Source organism: Carcharhinus amblyrhynchos, chromosome 8 (assembly GCF_965287045.1).
Source record: "Carcharhinus amblyrhynchos chromosome 8, sCarAmb.v2.hapA, whole genome shotgun sequence".
Taxonomy (NCBI): domain Eukaryota; kingdom Metazoa; phylum Chordata; class Chondrichthyes; order Carcharhiniformes; family Carcharhinidae; genus Carcharhinus; species Carcharhinus amblyrhynchos.
The window spans coordinates 100,525,216-100,549,166 of NC_137331.1; the positions used below are offsets into that span (position 1 = coordinate 100,525,216).

Below are 23,951 nucleotides of genomic sequence, written 5' to 3' on the forward strand. Positions count from 1 at the left end.
CGTATTTATAGAAGGCCTTGGGATTCTCCTTAATCTTACCCGCCAAGGTCTTCTCATGACCCCTTCTGGCTCTCCTAATTTCCCTTTTAAGTTCCTTCCTACAGTCCTTATACTCCTCAAGATCTTTAACCTCTCCTAATTCCCTGAACCTCTTATACACCTTCCCTTTCCTCCTGACTAGGTTCAACACAGCCTTTGTGCACCACGGTTCCCGCGACCTACCAAAACCCCCTTGTCTCATCGGAACGTTGTCATTCAGAGCTCCAGACACACATTCCTTGAATATCTGCCACCTTCCTTCGGTACTTTTCCCTAAGAACGCCTCCTTCCAGTTTATTTGTCCAAGTATCTTCCTGACTTCTTCGTATCTCCCCTTACCCCAGACAAACACCTTCCTAGCCTGCCTGATCCTATCTTGTTCCAATGCAATTGTGAAGGAGATAGAATTATGGTCACCATTTCCAAGATGCTCTCCTACCGAAAGATCCATCACCTGCCCTGGTTCATTCGCCAGTACCAGGTCAAGTACAGCCTCTCCCCTCATAGGCTTATCCACATACTGTGTCAGGAAACCTTCCTGAACACACTTAACAAACTCCTCCCCGTCCAAACCCCTTACCCTAGGGATATTCCAGTCGATGTTTGGGAAATTGAAGTCTCCCGTCACGACAACTCTGTTATTAAAACATCTCTCCAGAATCTGTTTCCTTATTTGCACTTCCACTTCCCTGTCACTATTGGGCGGCCTATAGAATACACCCAGCAAAGTTTTCGACCCTTTGCTGTTTGTAACTTCCACCCACAGAGATTCTGTAGACAGTCCCTCCACAACATCCTCTTTCTCTGCAGCCATGACACTGTCCCTGATCAACAGTGCCACTCCACCACCCCTTCTGCCACCCTCCCTGTCCTTCCTGAAGCACCTGAAGCCTGGCACCTGAAGTACCCAGTCCTGTCCCCGAGACATCCAAGTCTCCGTAATGGCCACTACATCACAATCCCAAACAGCAATCCACGCCCTAAGCTCATCTACCTTATTCACTACACTCCTTGCATTAAAACATATACACTTCAGCCCCTCAGTCTGGGCATTTCCCATCTCCACCGCCTGTCTAACCTCCCTCCCATACTGTCTGCGGTCCTCCCCTACCTGGGAGCGAACCTCCTCCGTCCCAGTCTCCCCATCACAGTTCCCTCCCCCCATCCTTTCTAGTTTAAAGTCCCCCCGGTAGCCTTAGCCAGTCTTCCCGCCAAGATATTAGTCCCCCTAGTATTTAAGTGCCACCCGTCCTTACTATACAGGTCCCACCTACCCCTAAAGAGGTCCCAGTGATCTAGGAACCGAAATCCCTGCCCTCTACACCAGTCCCTCAGCCACGCATTCACCCTCCACCTCATTTCATTTCTTCCCTCATTCTCCCGTGGCACAGGCAGCAATCCTGAGATTACTACCTTCGCTTTTCTCTTCCTCAGCTGCCTACCCAGTTCCCTATAGTCCCTTTTCACGAGTGCCTCCCTCTTGCCTACGTCAGTAGTACCTATATGTACTACAACCTCTGGTTCCTCACCCTCCCCTTTCAGGATGTCTGGGACACGCCCAGAGACATCCCGAATCCCAGCCCCAGGGAGACAAACCACCATCCGCGACTCACGTCTACGTCCACAAAAACGCCTGTCCGCCCCCCTCAGTGTGGAGTCCCCTATTAAAACTACCTTTCTGTTCTCTTTTTTTGATTTTTTGGCTCACTGGCTCAGCTCCAGAGACCTGGCCACCGCTTCCTCCCTCAGATGAGCTGTCCCCCCCCCGTAGTACTCAGGCCGGAGTACTTATTTTGAAGGGGGACATCCACCGGAGTGCTCTCCATCACCCATGTTTTCCCCTTCCTAATAGTTACCCAAGTGCCCTCATCCCGTTGCCCTGGTGTGACTACTTGTTTATAGCTCCTATCTATAACCTCCTCACTCTCCCGAACGAGCCGAAGGTCCTCGAGCTGCATTTGCAGCTCCTTAACCTGGTTTCGTAGGGCCTGCAGCTCCACACACCGAGCACAGGTGTGGATGTCTGGCAGGCCAGGAGCCTCCAAGACTTCCCACATGTTGCATTGGCAGCAACATACAGGTCTCACACTCATACTTACCCCTTATAGCAACCCAAAGTAAAACAAAAGCTTATAACTTACCTTATCTCTTGGCCCTGTGAGCCAAAGCCCTTACAGCACACACAAAAACAAAAGCAGTCTTACCTGCTCTCAGACAGAGCCCCTCTCTCTCTCTCTTTTTTAGGTTAGGGGAGGGGGGAGGGCTGGGATAGTCTACCTGTGTAGAGTATCGGGAATCCCCTCCGGTCTAATTTATAGTAGGGTGAAAAAAAAAACTTGACCCGAGTGCCCTCGCGACTACTTCCGGGGTCAAACTTAAAACAATCAAAAAAAACCCCACTAAACTCACTAAACAAAGTTAGTTTTTAAAAGAAAGAAAAAGTCGCTGTACTCACCCACAAGCTCTCCACTCGCAAATCGCAGCCTCTCTTCAGTGCTCCCACGGAACAATGAGAATGAACAATGCTTGTTCATTCTCTTTCTTGCACTTTCTGCCTGGGTTGACCAGATTGGTCTGCTGGAAACTTTTGTAGAATAATAAGGAATGTTATCTGAAGTTAGTTTTGATCATGTGATAAACTGGTTTCCCTCCACCTGTTAAATGTCGAGCTCACAGTATTTGGGAGGGGCTTTCGAGCCTGAGTTTTGAAAATACCAAGTCAGTAGGAGGTGTAAATTTATAAGTGGTTTGCATCTGGCTAGAGAGAAGCAGAGTTCATGTTTTTTGAGTCTGTATGGCTCTAAGTCATATTGCCTCAAGATTAATTCTAAGGCTGCCAGATGTATTGTGTTTTGGCAGTATTTTCTGTTACCTGAATCAATTCTTCGTGCAAAAATCTGTCACCTGACGCTTGGCAGCCATCTTTGCAGCATATTGTCCACTTTTTAAAGTCCATTTCGTAATGTCTATATTGCATAAAGTCCATATCTTGGAAGGTTAGTGTATGAAAGCTTTACTGGCAATGTCAGTGGTTTAAAGTCCTAAATATTAAAGCTTACTTTTAAGTATGGCACTCAAAGGTTGGGCATGTTACTGAAAGAATCATTGTGCCATGACTATAAACACAAGTTTCAGCTTGCAGGAAAAGACCCCATTCACATTTGTGAACCAACATGAATAAAAATCCAACTCTTGAATGAGCATGTAACAGTTTTCGTTTTAAGTTTTTTTAAAACCTCATGTTCTGCAGTCATTTTAAAGCAATTAAAGAATTCTGTTTTGATTACAGTTTATCGCTTTAACAAAAATGTATTGGCCTGGATTCTTAGTCAGTAGTGTAACAAGAGTGCTCCCATTGATCTCTAAGACAGCTGCACACAAAAACGTGAACACTCTCTTGGGTGGTTTTTCCCCTTTTTCTTAATGTCTATTTAAATCTGGCATCAAATCAAGAGGCAGCCTTAATGTAAAACAGCAATGGTGTAAGCAAGTAGATTGAAATGTTCACGGATCATAAACCATGAAGTCAAAAGCACTTGAGTGCCTTTGACTTATTTCAGATAGGACTGGAATAAATGATTCTTATTAACACAGCTAAAATAAAGAAACTGCCTTAAAGTACTTTCTGATTATATTTATAGCTATCCAATTCCTTTGTACAAAGTTGCATTTGAGTGGGTGCGAAATCTGCCAAACTGTTTTCAACAGTTCAAGTTCAATATCCACTATTCTGCTTAGTGATTCTGGTGAAGCCACATTTGAAATTATGACATTAAGGATCAACCTAGTACATTGAGTTTCTAATTGGCCAGAAGGCATTCAATGGAAGGAATTGACCAAAGCCAATTCTTAAACAGGGTTTGCAACCAATAGATTGCACCAGATGATAATTGAAGTTTTTTTTAATTCAGTGCTGAAAATCAGGTAAAACAAGAGGTGGAATGAATTCTCAGACTCTCAGCGCTCTAGAAATGGCATGTTGAAGCAGCAAAAAAGTAGTATTTTGGTTACTGACAGGATTGTTGATTGGCTGGCCTATTTTGTAAGAAATGCATTAATTTTTAAACCAGTTATCTGAAATGTCTGCTGAAAGTACGGTTGTGTATTGGGCTTGTAACTTTGCTGTGCTTATAGAATCTCCTCTTAACTTCCAGCAGTCTTTTATTTCATAAATTTAGATTTTACAATATCGTGTATGAAAGTGTATTTTTATTCCTTCGTGGCTGTCGGCATTGTTGTTTGCCCATCCCTAATATATATCAATAGTTATGTAATTGGGGATGGGTATTAATAGGGCTAGGCTACCAATCCTACCCAGTTGTCTTTCTAAGACAGCTTGTGGTGCAGTGATAGATTTATTAGTGGATCTATGATACCTGTCAATCCTGATTTTGAGATCAGAGCCAGGTATATTAAAGAAAAGGGCATTAGCTTTTGATGTTGTTAGAAGTTGTAACATAGCCACGTAAGAAATTTGAGTGCTTTAATTAACAAACATTTAAAGTGGCACTTTTTAAAATCATATTTCCTTCCCCCCCCCCCCCAGAAATTGTATTCCTAATATGTAGTTAATTTGTTTCAATTGTAGAATTGCATTTTTAGGAATAATTTTGCTGTCACCTGGTATCTACCATTTGCGTGGTCAAATGATGCAGCTCTGTCTTCTTGCGGTTAAAGGTTAAAATAGAATGGGTAAATGCACCTTAAAAAAAAATGCCATACAGATTGGGTCCTAGAGCCAGCCACTCTTGTGTCATTACTATATACATAAAACATGGTTAAGGTCAGAACAATGAGGTAGAAATATAAGATAGTCATTAACAGATCAAATTGAAGTTCAAAATAATTTCTTTACACACTATTGAGGTATGGCATTGCTGTTTGAAACCGATAGCATTGACAACTAATAGAACATAGAACACTACAGCACAAACAGGCCCTTCAGCCCACAAGTTGCCCTGATCATATCCCTACCTACAGGCCTATCTATAACCCACAATCCCACTAAATCCCATGTACTCATCCAGAAGTCTCTTAGAAGACCCCAACGAGTTTGCCTCCACCACCACTGATGGCAGCCGATTCCACTCAGCCACCGCCCTCTGAGTGAAAAACTTACCCCGACATCTCCTTTGTAGTTACTCCCCAGCACCTTAAACCCGTGTCCTTTCGTAGTGACCATGGGAAATAGCCTCTGAAAATCCACCCGATCTATAACTCTCTTCATCTGGGATGCTGGCCTTCATAGCGAGGGGGATTGAATATAAAAGTAAGGAGATCTTGCTGCGGCTGTATAGGGCATTGGTGAGGCCGCAGCTGGAGTACTGTGTGCAGTTTTGGGCGCCGTACTTAGGCAAGGATATTTTGGCCTTGGAGGGAGTGCAGAGGAGGTTTACTAGGCTGATGCCAGAGTTGAAGCGGTTGAGCTGTGAGGAGAGGCTGAATAAACTAGGCTTGTACTCATTAGAGTTTAGAAGAATGAGGAGAGATCTGATTGAGACGTATAAGATGATGAATGGGATGGATAGGATAGAGGTGGAGAGACTCTTCCCGCTCAGAAAGGATAATAGGACTAGGGGGCACAGCCTCAAGATAAAGGGGGGGCGGTTTAGAACGGAGTTGAGGAGGAACTTCTTCACTCAAAGGGTGGTGAATCTCTGGAATTCTCTGCCGGTTGAAGTGGTGGAGGCTACCTCACTAAATATTTTTAAGACGCGGGTTGATGGGTTTTTGATAAGAGAGGGGATTAAGGGTTATGGGGAGAGGGCGGGAATGTGGAACTGAGCCACGACAGATCAGCCATGATCTTATTGAATGGCGGGGCAGGCTCGAAGGGCTAGATGGCCTACTCCTCCTATTTCTTATGTTCTTATAAACCTCTATCAGGTCACCTCTCATCCTTCGTCTCTCTAGGGAGAAAAGACTGAGCTCCCTCAACCTATCCTCAAGGCATGCCACCCAATCCAGGCAACATCCTTGTAAATCTCCTCTGCACCCTTTCACTAGCTTCCACATCCTTCTTGTAATGAGGCGACCAAAACTGTGCACAGTACTCCAAGTGCGATCTGGCAAGGGTCTTATAAAGCTGCAGCATTTATCTTCCAACTCCTAAAGTCAGTCCCTCGATTCATGAAGGCTAGTACACCATACGCCTTCTTGACCACATCCTCCACCTGCGAGGCCGACTTGAGAGTCCTATGGACCCGGACCCCAAGGTCCTTCTGATCCTCTACACTGCTAAGAGTCCTACCCTTGATATTATACTCCTTCATCCCATTGGACCTGCCAAAATGGACCACTACACATTTATCCATGTTGAAATCCATCTGTCACTTCTCCACCCAGTCTTGCATCCTATCTGTGTCTCGCTGCAACTTCTGACATCTCTCCAGACTATCCACAACACTACCAATCTTCGTGTCATTGGCAAACTTACCAACCCATACCTCCACTTCCTCATCCAGGTCATTTATGAAAATTACAAACAGCAAGGGTCCCAGAACAGATCCCTGGGGCACTCCAGTGGCGGCCGACCTCCATGTAGAAAAAGACCCATCCACAATCACTGTGTCTTCTGTAGGTAAGCCAGTTTTGGATCCACAAAGCAATGGCCTTTTGGATCCCATGCCATCTCACTTTCTCAAGAAGTCTTGCGTGGGGGATCTTATCAAAAGCCTTGCTGAAGTCCATATAAACCACATCCACCACTCTTCCTTCGTCAATGTGTTTAGTCACATTTTCAAAGAACTCAACCAGGCTCATAAGGCACTAATAGTGAAAGTGTTTTTAAAATCATTTTAAATAAAATCAATCAGATTGGCCTAAAGTACACCTACAGCCTCTTCAGTGAGACTATTTCAGATGAAATGGTTGCTACGAGAGGACACAGATTTAAGGTACAGGGAGGGAAGTTCAGAAGTGATGTTAGGGGTAAGTTTTTCACTCGGGGTGGTGAGTGAATGGAATCGACTGCCGTCAGTGGTGGTGGAGGCGAACTCGCTGGGGTCTTTTAAAAGACTTCTGGATGAGTATATGGGGTTTAATGAGATTGAGGGTTATAGATAGGTCTGTAGGTTGGTAGGTGTTGATGTGATCGGCGCAACTCGTGGGCCGAAGGGCCTGTTTGTGCTGTAGTGTTCTATGTTCTATGAATATTTCAGAATTTTCCAGATTGGAATGACATTTGGACAGCTAAGGACAACCAGTATGTGTACGCAATACTGTTCCTTCCATGTTTCTGCTCAGGAATTGCTGTGCAATAAGTCCTCATTTAACATTGTCTCATTCAACGTTGTTTCACTTTAATGTCCCATCTAACCCACAATCAGTAAGGATAAGCAACAACACCTCCTGCATCATCACCCTCAGCCCCACAAGGCAGTGTCCTGAGCCCTACTGTACTCCTTATATACCTAATGACTGTGTGGCCAAATTCCCTCCAACTCGATTTTCAAGTTTGCTGATGACACCACCGTCGTGGATCAGATCTCAAACAGAGTATAGGAAGGAGATAGAGAATCTGGTGAATTGGTGCAATGATAATCTTTTCTTCAATGTCAACAAAATTAGTTGTTTTAGCATTAGTGGAGAACATTCCTGTGCCTACATCAATGAGAATGAAGTAGAAATGGCTGAGAGCTTCAAATTCTTAGGTGTCCGGATTTACCAACAACCAGTTCTGGTCTCCCCATGTCAACACTGTAGTTAAGAAAGCCCACCAGTATCTGTGTCTTTTGAGAAAGTAGAAAATTTGGCACGTCTGCAATGACTCTCCCTAACGATTACAGATGCACATAGAAAGCATTCTTTCCGGTTGTATCACAACTTGTATGACTCCTACTCTGCCCAAGACTGCAAAAAACTACAAATGGTCATAAATGAAGCCCAGTCCATGCAAACCAGTCTGCCATCCATTGACTCTGTCTACACTTCCTGCTGTCTCAGAAAAGTAGCCAGCATAATGAAGGATCCCATGCACTCGGGACATACTCTCTTTCACCTTCTTCCATTGGGAAAAAGATACCAACTCAAGAACAGCTCCTTCCCTGCTGCCATCAGACTTCTGAATGGAATGACCTTGCACTAAGCTGATCTTTCTCTATACCCTAGCTGTGACTGTAACGCTACGCTCTGCACTCTCTCCTTTCCTTCTCTTTGAATGACATGCAAGAAACAATACTTTTCACTGTATACGATACATGTGAGAATAAATCGAATCAAAGTTGCTCCTGCCTTGCTGCCTTTCTCTTGGCCCCTCAGTTGCAGTGAAGGTTCAGGCGAGGGAAGCAGTAAGCAGGAGCATTTTAGTAAAATGTGGATTAGAGCTGCCTAAGCTTAGTACTTGTGCCTTGCACTCCAAGTTAGGAGCACCACTTTTGGATCAAATCTGAATCTTGAACAGGAACACAGATCCAGGAGATGGTGATCAAGGAATGAAACGTTTGGTGAGGGGGGAGAGAAGTTCAGGAATATTGGAAGAGAGGTCACAACCCAGTGTTGGGATCTGCAGTGAGAAGGAGGTATTGTAAGTGAAAGTTACATTTTTCTTACTTCTAAAGGCTTTTTTTCATTCACTAATGTAGAGATTTTGCTTTTTTTTTCTTTCAACTAGGGTATAATGTTTTGGTACTTCTCTTCTAATTAGTAGAGTTATAGAACTTGACTACATTTTTGACATTGACAATTATGGGGCCTCCTGTTTCGTTTAGTAATGATATTCGGGAATGCAATCAAACTTTAAGTGACGACTTGCAGTACCATAATAATGTTGATCAAATTGAACAAATGCTTGGGTCTGCCGGAAAAAAACTCCTGGACACCTGACGCTTTCAAACAACAGATTCCCTGACAACAAGATATATAAGCGGATTGGTGGAACAGATAAGCACTGACACATTTTAAGATGAAGCCTCATTCATGGATGAGGTGAAAGCATAAAGAGATGTATGCGTAGACATAAAAAGTGCAAATGATAGTATGGAACTGTTGAGCCAAGTGCCCTATTTCTGTAGATTCTGTGTATGTACGCAAGATGGCAAAGCAAACTGGATAGAATTGCCTTTTTCTGTTCCTTTTGAAAGTATTTATACTCAAATCGATGTTTTTGAAAAAAGTTGGAGAAGGGGAGCAAAGGAGCTAGTGGTTTTGTCATGTGTTAGTAAATTACCAAATGTGAGAGGTAAAAATCCTGGACCTCTGGAAGTCAATTGTGAATTTTTAGGATTGTAACATAGATCGAAGTTCAGTGAAGTCTAAAAAAACGTAGTTCACTGAAACCAGATGCTGATATGAAATTTAATTTTTAAATTTTGCCATGGACACAAAGATGATCAGAGAGAAAACATATGACAGTTTTGTCAAGAATTGTTCATAAGACATTGGAGCAGAATTAGGCAGAAGCTGTATTTGTAATTTAAGTGGTGCTTGAATATTAAATTTCCTTTTTTCAAGTATACTTAGTCTGGAATTGCAACATAATCTGCAACCAATTTTCACATTGCGTTTTGAGGACAAAGCGATTAAATGCTCCTGAGGAAAAGCCTCCAAACAGAAGGGACAGTATTAAACAAGAAATTAGAGATGCATGTAACAATTCATAGAAACCCAACAGTGCAGAAGGAGGCCATTCAGCTCTTCAAGTCTGTACCAACTTTTTATAAGAGCATGTTGCCCAGTCCAAACCCCTGCCCTATCCCCATAACCCGCATTTAACATGGCCAGTCTACGAACCTGCACGTCTTTCGATTGTGGGAGGAAACCGGAGCATCTGGGGGAAATCTATGCAGACGCATGGAGAATGTACAAACTCCACACAGTCAGTCTGTGTTGGAATAGAACACGGGTACGTGGTGCTGTGAGACACAAACAAGGGTGACTTCAATCTGGATATAAACTGAGCAAACCAAATTAGCAATAATACTATGGCAGATGAGTTCCTGGAGTGTGTCAGAGGTGTTCTCTTCAGACCAGTATGTTAAGGAACGAACTAGGGAACAGGATATCCACGGTTTGTATTGTGCAATCAGGAAGAGTTAATTAATAATCTTATTGTGTGGAGTCTTTTTGGGAATGAATGAGTGCAGCATGAAAGAGTACTTCATTAGGCTGGAAAGTAAGGATCTAAAACTAGGGTCCTGAATCTAAACAAAGGAAACTATAAAGACGTGGGGTCAATTTGTCCATTACGCTGTGCCAATTTTTTGGTGTGGGTATGCCGGCATTGGACTGGCGTAAACACAGTAAAGAGTCTGACAACACCAGGTTTTAGTCCAACCGATTTATTTGATAATAGACTCACAAGCTTTCGAGGTTTCCCTCTTCGTCAGGTGAATGGAGAGTTCTGGCCTCTGACAGAGCATATAAAGCACAGACAGTTTAGAGATTACTGATTAGAATGCGAATCCTTACACCTAACCTGCTGTTCAAGACCTGAAGTGGCTGACAATGTGAGTGGAAGGAGCACTGATCACAGGTTAAAGAGATGTGTATTGTCTCCAGACAGTACAGTAAGTGAGGTTTTGCAAACCCAGGCAAGTCACGGGGGTTACAGATAGTGCGACATGAACCCAAGATCCCTGTTGAGACCGTCCTCGTGTGCGGAACTTGGCTATCAGTCTCTGTTCAGCGACTCTGCACTGTCGTGTGTCATGAAGGCCGCCTTGGAGAATGCTTACCTGAAGGTCAGAGGCTGAATGCCCGTGACCACTGAAGTGTTCGCCAACAGGAAGGGAACAGCCTTGCCTGGTGATTGTCGAGCGATGTTCATTCATCCGTTGTCGTAGCGTCTGCATGGTCTCCCCAATGTACCATGCTTCGGGACATCCTTTCTTGCAACGTATCAGGTAGACAATGTTGGCCGAGTTGCAAGAGTATTTACCATGTACCTGGTGGATGGTATTCTCACGTGTGATGATGGTATCCATGTCGATGATCCGGCATGTCTTGCAGAGGTTGCTGTGGCAGGGTTGTGTGGTATTGTGGTCACTGTTCTCCTGAAGGCTGGGTAGTTTGCTGCGAACAATGGTCTGTTTGAGGTTGTGCGGTTGCCTGAAAGCAAGAAGTGGGGGTGTGGGGATAGCCCTGGCGAGATGTTCGTCTTCATCAATGATATCCCATGGTTGCAAATTGCAGGGCTTACGTCATACTATCATCTCCCAGTGCCGGATTTCTGGTGGTGTCAGATATACACCAGAAATTGGCAGTGGAGGTGCAAAGACCATTTAAATAGTCATTTCGGTATAATTTGAATAAGATTAGCGGGCCTGGGACTAAAATCTCTGGGCCCACCAGTATCACTCATCCTGCAAGAGTGGTTCACTCCAGTGAGGATTACATAAGCTCCCAACCATTGGGGAATCATTGGCCTAATCCCGCTGGAGTGAACAGGAGCAATTGGGTCCCCTCAGAGGGTTGTGCAACAGGGGTTGCTCCAACGACGTTGGCACCTGGTAGTGCCAGCCTGGGCCCCTGGCACTGCCCAAGGGTCAGTGCTAAATCCCAGCAGACCTTGGTACTGCCTGTTGGGCATGGGGCAGATTGGTGGGGGTCGGAGGTCACATTGCCACTCTGCAGTTGGGATCGGTGGGGAAAGGAGGGAGGCCAGCAATCGGGGGCGGGGGAAGGATCAGCCTGCAAGGGGGGTGGGGTGTAACTGAATATCGGGACAGGCTGGAAGGGGTGGATGTTTGGGGCGGAGTCCTGGAAGGGGCGGAGGAGGTTGTTGCGGGGGCCGCGAGACTCGCTAGCAGTCGAACTGGCAAGCAATCGGGAAGACAGTTGTACAGAGCCACTAAGCATGCTCTGATCTCAGCACAGACAGATTGGCACATGCACAGTAGCCTGCTGAGCGTGGTGATTTCAGCCTTTCCAGCTGGAATAGGCCCAGCCTCCTGAAATTTAATAATATTCATGCTGGTGGCCTCTATAATACAAAATGTGGGAAATTCTTCTCTGAGCTCCCAATTGAAAAATACAGCTGAATTACTCTAATTTTCACCTGAGTTCCGCACTTAGAATTTTTTTGGGGAGAATTCTCCTCGGGGGCCGAGGGGTGAATTAGCTACAACAGATCAGGGAATTTACTTCAAAGACCATAATGGTGGATAGGCAGCAGCCAATATTTGAGGAATGAATGCATGCATGCATTCCTTCCTAATAAAGTGGCCCAACCATGGCTAACAAATGAAATTAGGGATCCAAAGTTGATAAAAAGAGCAGCAAGCTTGAGGATTAGGAGCAGTTAAAAATTGAACAAAGGAGAGCCAAGAAATTGATTTAAGATGGGAGAAAAATCGAGTATGAGAGTAAACTTACAAGGAACGTAAAAACTTCTGTGAGAATGGAAAAATATTAATGAGGACAAATGCAGGCTCCTTAGAGTCCAAAAAGTGGGAGAATTTTAATGGAGAACAAGGAAATGGCAGATCAATTAAACAACTACTTCAGCACTGCCTTCTTGGAAGAAGATGCAGATAACATTCCAGAAGTGCTAGGAAACCAAGGGTCTAGTGAGAAAGAGAAATTGAATGCAGTTAGTATTATTTAAAAAAAGTGCTGGAGAACTTAATTGGATTAAAATTGAATAAATCCCCAGGGTCTGACAATCTGCATCTCAGGATACTAAAGAAGGTGGCCATGGAAACATTGGATGCATTGGTTGTCATTTTTCAAAATTCTGTGGATTCTGGAACAGTCACGGCAGATCGGAGAGTGGTAAATGGAAGCCTGCTATTTTAAAAAAGGGAGGAGGGAGAAAACAGCCAGTCAGCCTAACATCAATAGTGCAGAAAATGCTTGAGTCTACTCTGAAGGATATAGAAATAGGGCACTCTCGGCAAATATTAACATGATTAGTCAAAGTATGAAAGGGAAATAATGTTTGACAAACTTAATGGATTTCTTTTGAGGTTGTAACTAGTAGAATAGATAAGGGGGAGCTAGTAGATGTGGTGTAATTCGAATTTCAGAAAGTGTGCAAGTGTGAGTGGCTTGGGGGGGAAGTTGCAGGTGGTGATGTTCCCATGTATCTGTTGCCCTTGTCCTAGATGGAAGTGGTTGTGGGTTTGGAAGGTGCTGTCTAAGGATCTTTGGTAAGCTGCTGCAGTGCATCTTGTAGATGGGTACTCAACTGCTACCGACCATTGGTGAATGTTTATGGAGGTGCAATCAAGTGGGTTGCTTTTTCCTGGATGATGTCAAGCTTTTTAAGTGTTGTTGGTGCTACACCCATACAGGTAGTGGAAAGAATTCAATCACATTCCTGACTTGTGCTTTGAAGAGATGGTGGACAGGCTTTGGGTAGTCTGCCACAGTATTCCTAGCCTCTGACCTGCTATTGTAGTCGCAGTTTGTGTGGCAAGTACAGTTGAGTTTCTGGTCAATGGTAACCCCAAAGATATTGATAGCGGAGGATTCAGTGGTAATACCATTGAATGTCAAGGGGTGGTGGTTAGAATGTCACTTATGGTTATTGCCTGCCATTTATATGGCATGAATGTTACATGCCACTTGTCAGCCAAAGCTTGGACGTTGTCCATATCTTGTTGTATTTGAATACGGACTACTTCAGTATCTGAGAAGTCGCAAATGGTGCTGAACATTGGTAAACATCCCCACTTCTGACCTAATGACAGAGCGAAGGTCATTGATGAGGCAGCTGAAGATGGTTAGGCCTAGGACACTACCATGAGGGACCCTTGCAGCGATGTCGTGAGGTGATTGATTCTCAACAATTGCAACCATCTTCCTATATGCCAGGTGTGACTCCAACCAGCAGAGCATTTGCCTCTTGATTCCCATTGATTCCAGTTTTGCTAGCGCTCCCCGATGTCACATTTTGTCAAATGTGGCCTTAATGTCAAGGGCTGTCACTTTCACCTCACCTCTGGAATTCAGCTGTTTTGAACCAAGGCTGTAATGAGGTCAGGACCAGAGTGACCCTGGTGAAACCCAAACTGGGCATCACTGAGCAGGTTATGGCAGAGCAGGTGCTGCTTGATAGCACTGTTGATGCCTTCCATTACTTTACTGATGATCAAAAGTGGACTGATTGGGTGGTAATTGGCCAGGTTTGATTTGTCCTGCTTTTTGTGTACAAGACATACCTGGGCAATTTTCCACATTGTCAGGTAGATGCTAGTGTTATATCTGTAGTGGAGGAGCTTGACGCGAGGAGCGGCAAATTCTGGAGCACAAATCTTCAGGGCTATTGTTAGAATATTATCAGGGCATATTGCCTTTGCAGTATCTAGTACTCCCAAATGTTTCTTGATATCACATACAGTGAATTGATTTGGCTGGAGGCTGGCATCTGAGATGCTGGGGAGCCACTGAAGGAGACCAAAATGGATCATTTTCTCGTCACATCGGGCTGAAGGTTGCTGCAAATGCTTCACCCTTGTCTTTTGCACTGATGTGCTGGACTCCTTCATCATTGAGTGTGGGGATATTTGTGGAGCCTCCCCCTCCAGTGAATTGTCCACTACCATTCACAACTGGATATGTCAGGACTGCAGAGCTTGCATCTTATTGGTTGGTTGCGGGATTGTTTAGCTCTGTCAGTCACTTGATAAAGGTGAACATAATAGGTTAGTGTGCAAACTTAAAGCACATGGCATTGAGGGTAATATATTGGCATGGATTGAGAATTGGCTAACAGATAGGAAACAGTAGAAATACATGAGTCTTCAGAGTGGGAAGTTGTGACTAGTGAGGTACTGCAGGGATTAGCGTTTGGGTTCCAACTATTCACAATATATATTAATGATTTGCTCAAAATGCTGTTTCATAGCAAATTAGTTAGTTTGTTCGTTATTATTCATATTGCCATATAGCTGATACTTTCTGTAATTTTCTTTGCATAATTGAGGATTTGTCATGAACTAACCTCTCTCTTTGCATTGAAGTAATTCAATATGAAAATAAACTGCTGATTTTATCCCATAAGGCATCTTGTCCTGTGCACCAAACAGGATACTAAGCAAACGTGACGTGCAGTCAAGGCAGAAAATGTACCATTTATTTTGGTATCAGTTCACTTTGGTAGGAAGGACTATTACTTACGTGGCGAAAAACTGCAGCAGGCGACGGTGCAGAGGGACCTCGGGGTCCTTGTACATGAGTCGCAAAAACCCAGCCTGCAGGTGCAGCAGGTGGTCAGGAAGGCGAATGGGATGCTGGCCTTCATAGCGAGGGGGATTGAATATAAAAGTAGGGAGGTCTTGCTGCAGCTGTATAGGGCATTGGTGAGGCCGCAGCTGGAGTACTGTGTGCAGTTTTGGGCGCCGCACCTGCGCAAGGATATTTTGGCCTTGGAGGGAGTGCAGAGGAGGTTTACTAGGCTGATGCCGGAGTTGAGGGGGTTGAGCTATGAGGAGAGGCTGAGTAAACTAGGCTTGTACTCGTTAGAGTTTAGAAGAATGAGGGGGGATCTCATTGAAAAATAAGATGATGAATGGGATGGATAGGATAGAGGTGAAGACTCTTCCTGCTCAGAAAGGACAGTAGGACTAGGGGGCACAGCCTCAAGATAAAAGGGGGGCGGTTTAGAACGGAGTTGAGGAGGAACTTCTTCACTCAAAGGGTGGTGAATCTCTGGAATTCTCTGCCTGTTGAGGTGGTGGAGGCTGCCTCGCTAAATATTTTTAAGATGCGGGTTGATGGGTTTTTGATAAGCGAGGGGATTAAGGGTTATGGGGACAAGGCGGGAATGTGGAACTGAGCCACGACAGGTCAGCCATGATCTTATTAAATGGCGGGGCAGGCTCGAAGGGCTAGATGGCCTACTCCTGCTCCTATTTCTTATGTTCTTATGTTCTTATAAATGAAAATTTTCTGCACCTGCAAACTGCAACATGAAAAAGCTTATGAAAGGTGGTTTTGTGGTAGCCATAGGCTAATATATGTTGAAAATAACAATTTTCAGCATGTTTGGTGCAATGGGCCAATTATAGTGCATAGAGTTGTCTAGTAGTGCTGAAGTATGACTTGCATTTTGGACAACCAGTAGGCAAGTTTTGAATTAGTGTTAAATCCAACATGTTTGATGTTGCATCTATGCAACATCAAATTCAATATGATCAATTCAATATGATCTCAATTAGTTAAAATCTCTTAGTTTTTATTTCTCTGCCAATTGTTTAGTTTTTCATATAGACTAGTGGCAGATCTGAGTTTCTGACCTTGTAGAAATGACGTGGAGATGCCAGCATTGGACTGGAGTAAGCACAGCAAGAAGTCTCTCAACATCAGGTTAAAGTCCAACAGGTTTATTTGACAGCACTAGCTTTCAGAGTGCTGTCCCTTCATCAGGTAAGTGGGAGTTCTGTTCACAAACAGGGCATATAAAGACACATACTCAATATACAAAATAGTGGTTGGAATGTGAGTCTTTACAGGTAATCAAGTCTCAAAGGTACAGACAGTGTGAGTGGAGGGAGAATTAAGCACAGGTTAAAGAGATGTGCATTGTCTCCAGCCAGGACAGTCAGTGAGATTTTGCAAGCCCAGGCAAGTCTTTAACCTGTGCTTAACCCTCTCTCCACTCGCATTGTCTGTACCTTTTAAGACTTGATTACCTGTAAAGACTTGCATTCCAATCATTATTTTGTAAATTGAGTTTGTGTCTTTCTATGCCCTGTTTGTGAACAGAACTCCCACTTACCTGATGAAGGAGCAGCGATCTGAAAGCTAGTACTGTCAAATGAACCTGTTGGATTTTAACCTGGTGTTGAGACTTCTTACACTGTAGAGATGACCATGTTTTCGTGGTAGTATTTTTGTCTAAGTCAGAGATTTAAGTCTCCCATTCCAGAGTTTTGAACAAAATAGATGGAGATTAACAATGCTGTGTTGTACTTTAAATCTAAATTTAAATCACAAATTGATTGCCATATTTCCTATATTACAGCAGTAACTGTATTTCGGAGAAAGTACTTTGTTGTCTGTGATGTGCTTTGTATGTCCTGAATTCATGAAAGTCTCTATTGCTAAAAAAGAAACACAAGGTGCTGAAGCTTTTCATCTCGCACTTATCAGTGAAGATGCAAGAATGTTGAATTGCAAATGATCACAATTTGTTCTAAGGAGAAAAGGGATCTGGTTAGTTGATGAGTCGACAATGAATGGCTTGCTGCCTCACAGCACCAGGGACACAGTTTGATTCCCACCTTGAGTGACTATCTGTGTGAAGTTTGCACATTCTCCTATGTCTGCATGGGTGTTTCGTCTGTGTGCTTTAGTTTCCTCCCAAAAATGTACAAGTTGGGTGGACTGGTCATGGTAAACGTGTGGGGTTTCAGGGATAGAGAGAGGGATGTGGGTCAGCCTGGATAAAATGCACTTTCAGACTCAATGGCCGGATGGCCACCTTCTGCACTTTTGGGCGTTCTATGCCATTGCCATGGGAGCAGACATGCTCCCTAGTTCCCTGGTGATTCAAAGAAGGTGGAAGAAAGAGAATGTCTAGGGTGCGTGGGGTCCTTGATTATGCTGCCTGCTTTTCCGAGGCAGCAGGAAGTGTAGGCAGTGTCAGTGGATGGGAGGCTGGTTTGAATGGTGGACTGGACTTCGTTCATGATCCTTTCTAGTTTCTTGCAGGCTTGGACAGAGCAGGAGCCATACCAAGCTGTGATACAACCAGAAAGAATGCTTTCTATGGTGCATCTGGAAAAGTTGGCGAGAGTTGTAGTGGACATGCCAAATTTACGTGGCCTCTTGAGAAATTAGAAGCATTGGCAAGCTTATTTAACGACAGTATTGCGTAGAGGGACCAGAATAGTTTGGTGATCTGGCTATCTGGAAATGTGAAGCTCTTGACCATTTCCCACTTTGTCCTCATTGATGTAGACAGGGTCGTGTTCTCCACTGTGCTTCCTGAATTCAATTATTATCTTCGTTTTGTTGACATTGAGAGAGAAATTGTTGTCGTCGCACCAGATTCTCTATATCTCTTTCCTGTACCTCTCATGTTTGTTTGAGATCCGACCCACTATGGTGATGTCATCAGCAAACTTAAAAATTGAATTGAAGGGGAATTTAGCAACCCAGTCATAGGTGTTTAGCGAGTATAGTAAGGGGCTGAGGCGCAGTCTTGCGGGGCATCAGTGTTGAGGATGATCGTGAAGTTGTTGCTGCTGCTGCTGTTGCTTATCCTTACTGATTGTGGTCTGTGAGTTAGGAAGTTCATGATCCAGTCTCAAGGGTGGAGCCAAGCTCCAGGCCACGGAGTTTGGAGATGAATTTTGCAGGAATAATGATGTTGAAAGCTGAGCTGTAATCAATAAATAGGAGTCTGACATATGTGTCTTTGTTCTCCAGATGTTCCAGGGTTGAGTGTAGAGCCAGGGAGATGGGGTTTGCTGTGGACCTGTTGTGGCAGTAGGCAAACCGTAGTAGACCCAGGCAGTTTAGGAGGCCAGAATTAATTCAAGACATGATTAACTTTTTGAAACACTTCATAATGATGGATGTTAAAGCCACAAGACAATAGTCATTAAGGCATGCTGCCTGGCTTTTCATTAGTACAGGGATGATGGTTGTCATCTAGAAACACGTAGGAGCCCCAGACTGGTATAAAGAGAGATTAAAGGTGTCTCTGAATACCCCTGCCAACTGGTGCATGCAGGATATGAGTGCTTGTCCGGGCACTGCATCCTGGCCAGTTGCTTTCCATGGGTTGACTTTCGAGAAGGCTGATCTGACGTCTGTAGTGGTGACTTTAGATATGGGTTCGGCTGAGGCTTCTGGAGTGAAGGGCATTCTCTCGCTGATCTCTTGCTCAAAATGGACGTAGAATACATTGAGCTTATTGTGGAGGATTACGTTGGTGCAGGCAATTCTACATGCCTTTATCTTGTACCTTGTTGTGTCTTGCAGACCTTGCCATAGTTGGCTGGAATCCATGTGGCTAGCCTGGAGCTCTAGCTCAGTCCAGTCCTGTCTTTTGGCATCTTTGATGGATCTCTGGAAATCATATCTGGAATTCTTGCATAGTAAGAAGCCTGACAACACCAGGTTTAAGTCCAACCGATTTATTTGATAGTAATCTCTCAAGTTTTTGAGGTTAAACTCTTCGTCAGGTGAATGGAGAGTTCTGGCCTCAGACAGAGCATATAAAGCACAGACAGTTTACAGATTACTGATTAGAATGCAAATCTTTACACCTAACCTGCTATTCAAGTCTTAAAGTGGCCGACAGTGTGAGTGGAAGGAACACTGATCACAGGTTAAGGAGATGTGTATTGTCTCCAGACAGTACAGTAAGTGAGGTTTTGCAAACCCAGGCAAGCCACGGGGGTTACAGATAGTGCGACATGAACCCAAGATCCCTGTTGAGACCATCCTCATGTGTGCGGAACTTGGCTATCAGTTCCACTTGACTATAGTGGTGTACTCATTCAGGTTGGTTGCTGAATTTTTAAATATTGATCAGTCCACTGACTAGAAGCAATCTTATAGAAGATCATCTGATTCCTCAGACCAACACTGCACGACTTTCTTTAACAGATTCTCCCACTTTGTATTTGCTTGTAAGCTGGGAGCAAGAGCACAGCCTTGTGGTCTGATTTGCCAAAGTGTGGGCAGGTGATAGAGCAGTATGCATGTTTGATATTTGTGTAGTTGTGGTCTAGAATGTTTGGGTGTTTGGTGGAACAGGAGGTGGTATCTTGGTAGGTTGCCCTTGAACTTAGCCTGATTGAAGTCCCAACCGCGATGAACAAAGCCTCAGCTTGTTTTGTCTCAAGACTATTTGCGATGGTATATGTTTCGTGCAGCACAGTCTTCACGTTGCATGGGATGGGATGTCAACTGCTGTCAGGATATCAGAGATAAACTCCTGTGGAATGCGACAGGGACAGCGTTTTATCGCTGGACATGCTATTCTGGGGAGCCGAAATTCACCAGTGTTACTACATCTAGACACCAAGAGATGTTGATTAGAAGACAGACTTCACTTCCCCTAGGCCTGCCTGAGGCTGCTATACGATCCATTCAGTGGATTGAGAAGCCACTGGTTGTAGGGCACAGTCTGGTGAAGCATATCTTCATGAAGCATAATACACAGCAGTTTCCAGTTCCATTTGAAAAGTGAGTCTGGCTTTAAGTTGGTCCAGCTTGTTTTCCTGAGATTGGACATTTGCCAGGTGTAAACTGGGAAGGGAGCCTTGCCATGGGGTTGTTTTGCCCTCCCCTGCAGGTCCACATATTTCCATGCTCCCTAGAGTGAATGCTTCTTTCTGTGCCTGGGAAACGGTGAGAGTAACGTGCAAGATTAATGGGATAGGTGTGCCCAATGAGGTCCTTCACTTTGATCAGTGTGCGAATGGAGGATTTGTTGCCTTGTTTGCGGTTTCTGCATTGGTAGATGGCTCTATGCAGTTGGGTGTTCCGGGCCCTTGTCAGGCTGCAGTTTGGATTTGGAGATTAGAGGATGTCCAGACCTCGCTCCGGAGTGGATGGGTCAAAAGCAGGTAAGTGGATGATATCTCTGGGATCTTGGCTGCAGGCGAGCCAATGACTGGGTCCACGTGAAAGGGTCCTCTGGGTCACTGCCAGGTCAGGATCTTCCTTTGAAGGTCAGAAGATCTCTTGACCAGCAAGCACATTTAAAAGAGCAGTGTTAATGATTTTTAGGTAATGGGAGTTAATTTTGAGAAGTGTGGTGTGATTGTAAAAGTGGGGTGTGGGAGGAGTGCTTGGGGCCTGCAGAAAGTCGCAGCTGTCTGGGTCAGAGGGGTGGAGTGCAAGCCTCGGCCCCAAAGATACAGGTCTGATTGGTGCAGGCCTGGGTAGGAAGCCCCTCACTCCAGAGGTTGGGTTCTGATCAATGGGAGGCGGTAGAGTCAAAACCCTACTTCTAAGATGTTTTCCTGGTCAGTGGGAGCCCACGTAGGGAAAGCCCGGCTTTGGAACTGCAGCGCTGGCTTCCAGTCCCATATGGTTAGCTGGTCTGGCTCAGCTTCAGGTCAGGTGTCTCCAGGGTTCTCAGGATCACCAAATCGGTAGGAGACTGTAAGGCAGCATTGTTAGAAAGTCTAAAAGAGTTAGAATAGAGTTTTGGAAGGATAGAATGAGAATAAAAGACAAAATTAGAGGGTATGCTGAGCATAGCTCATAAGTCCCTTGCTCTGGTACCATCTGGATTACACTAGACCAGCACTTTCTCAGGTCTGAAACTGGTGGCTGTCCAGCCCATTTGCAAATTTATGTGATGCAATATGAACAGTGATCTGTTTGGTTAGTCTTCCCACAGGGTGGCTTTGTACTCCGTCTTTGAGTCAAGCGTGCAAATTGAGCAAATATCTAGGACCCTGTGTTCAAGATTGTTGATAAGGCCCATTTTGTAGTATGTGGAACTTTTAAATTCCCAATGCTTTGTTCAGACACCACATTGAAGAGTCACCATGATTAAACTCATAACTGAAGAGTGTTCCAAGTAAGTGTCATATTGGAGTCGAAGCTTTAGCTCTGCTTCTCTTTCCATAGTGCTGCCAAAGCTGCTGAGTTTTTCCAGTTCTTTTTTGTTCTTATTGAAACTACAATCTATTGACTCAGGCTAGAATACTACCATTGAGCCGCACACTCACTGGCGTAATTTTGAAATGATGTACAGGGTGAGAAGAGGAACCATTATAGGCAAAATGTTAACTCCATTGGAATAAAAGGTACCTAGTGAGAGAATATCATTGAGGAAGTATGTAAATCTAAATTTTGTGTATTACCTTCTGGTTTTCTTGAAGTACAACAGAAATTGAAGAAAATTGGAAATTCCAAACAATAGATAACCTTGCATTTATGTAGTTCCTTTAATATTGCTGAAGAAAGAAATAAAATAATTGAGATGCTTCTTGTCTTGCACTTACCAGGACAAAAACATGAAAGTCAAATTCAGCACAGTTTATGACACAGGGGAACAGAATGCTAATTGCCTGACTGACCAAGGTATTGCTGTGGAGAAATCAACTGGGAACTGTAGGCTCTCCAAACTCCTGGGTAATCAAAGAAGATGCAAGCCTTGAACATATCTCTCTATGTGCTAAGGCCACTGAAGAGTTCATCTTCAAACCTAAGTAAATTGAAGGACTTTAGAGTGGAGAAAAATATAAATGGTTTGAGCAATTGCTTTTGATGCAACAGTGGCTGCCATGGGTTGGTGATATTGTGTTGCTTCTCAGTAACATGTTCCTTTTCTTTGTTTCCCCACATATCTCAACAACAAAGAACAGTGGGAGCAGTCAGAAAAAAGTAAGAAACTGTGTTCTTTGGTTTAGGCCGACAGAAAAAGCTCATAAATGGAAGTCTGCTGGTAATGTGACTTTATTGGCATGCTATAGATCAGCATTAATAGCCATAGTATTTACACACCATAGTATTTACACCGAATTAGTGAAATATTGATTAACCACTTTAATTAAGATTGCACCAAACTTAGTGGGGGTTAATGGGTGCTATTCGGATTGGCGGTTGGTGACTAGTGGAGTGCCCCAGGGGTCGGTGCTGGGGCCTCAGCTATTTACCATTTATATAGATGATCTGGAGGAGGGAACCGAGCGTATGGTGTCGAAATTTGCTGATGACACCAAGATTGGTGGAACGGCAAATTGCACGGAGGGTGTGGAGAGTCTGCAGAAGGATCTAGATAGGCTGGGCGAATGGGCCAGGAACTGGCAAATGGAATTTAATGTTGGCAAGTGCGAGGTGGTCCACTTTGGTAGGAATAATGGCAGGAAGGACTATTACTTACGTGGTGAAAAACTGCAGCAGGCGACGGTGCAGAGGGACCTCGGGGTCCTTGTGCATGAGTCGCAAAAACCCAGCCTGCAGGTGCAGCAGGTGGTCAGGAAGGCGAATGGGATGCTGGCCTTCATAGCGAGGGGGATTGAATATAAAAGTAGGGAGGCCTTGCTGCAGCTGTATAGGGCATTGGTGAGGCTGCAGCTGGAGTACTGTGTGCGCAGTTTTGGTCGCCGCACTTGCGCAAGAATATTTTGGCCTTGGAGGGAGTGCAGAGGAGGTTTACTAGGCTGATACTGGAGTTGAGGGGGTTGAGCTATGAGGAGAGGCTGAATAAACTAGGCTTGTACTCTTTAGAGTTCAGAAGAATGAGGGGAGATCTCATTGAGACATATAAGATGATGAATGGGATGGATAGGATAGAGGTGGAGAGACTCTTCCTGCTCAGAAAGGACAGTAGGACTAGGGGGCACAGCCTCAAGATAAAAGGGGGGCGGTTTAGAATGGAGTTGAGGAGGAACTTCTTCACTCAAAGGGTGGTGAATCTCTGGAATTCTCTGCCCGTTGAAGTGGTGGAGGCTGCCTCGCTAAATATTTTTAAGACGCGGGTTGATGGGTTTTTGATAAGCGAGGGGATTAAGGGTTATGGGGACAAGGCGGGAATGTGGAACTGAGCCACGACAGATCAGCCATGATCTTATTGAATGGCGGGGCAGGCTCGAGGGGCTGGATGGCCTACTCCTGCTCCTATTTCTTATGTTCTTATGTAAAGAGGTGATTAAGTGTGAAGTATAATATTCAATAGTTCATTGTAATTGCAGTCAGAAATGTAACTTAAAATAAGTGCTGCTAAACTTTCTAGCCAGACTTGTTGTGTTGCATAATGTTTTGATCTTTGTATAGCATCTTTTCACTTTAGTTTCAACCTAATAACCACAGCTTGATCTGTAATTTTCTTCTAATTTTCTTATCAGTATTAAGGTTCATTTGTAAATGTTTCTCCCTTCAATAAAGAACATAGTTAAGAGTAGGTTCAAGGAGCTAAATTCTAGATCAAGAGGCAGAATTTCCTATACATAGAAATGAGTTTCATTGTCAAGACCAGCATTCATTGCCCACCTCAAGCCTCCTTGAACTGCTGCAATCCATGTGGTGCAAGTACACTCACAGTGTTGTTAGGG

At 44.2% G+C, this 23,951-nt stretch overlaps 1 protein-coding gene across 6 annotated transcripts in view; it reads left to right on the forward strand.

Moving 5' to 3' along the window:
• Positions 1 to 23,951, forward strand: part of khdrbs3 (KH domain containing, RNA binding, signal transduction associated 3) — a 183,150-nt gene that overhangs the window by 44,951 nt on the left and 114,248 nt on the right. For 4 of the 6 annotated variants that reach the window (XR_013887736.1, XR_013887735.1, XM_080194580.1 and 1 more), the window contains exon 2: positions 22,258 to 22,281. The exons of the other annotated variants lie outside the window; for them this stretch is intronic. Coding sequence is in view for 2 of the 4 variants with exons in the window: in XM_080194580.1 (XP_080050706.1) it covers positions 22,258 to 22,281 (24 nt within the window). In the remaining 2 variants the exon portion in view is untranslated. The remainder of the gene's footprint in view (positions 1 to 22,257; positions 22,282 to 23,951) is intronic. 6 annotated transcript variants of the gene reach the window in all.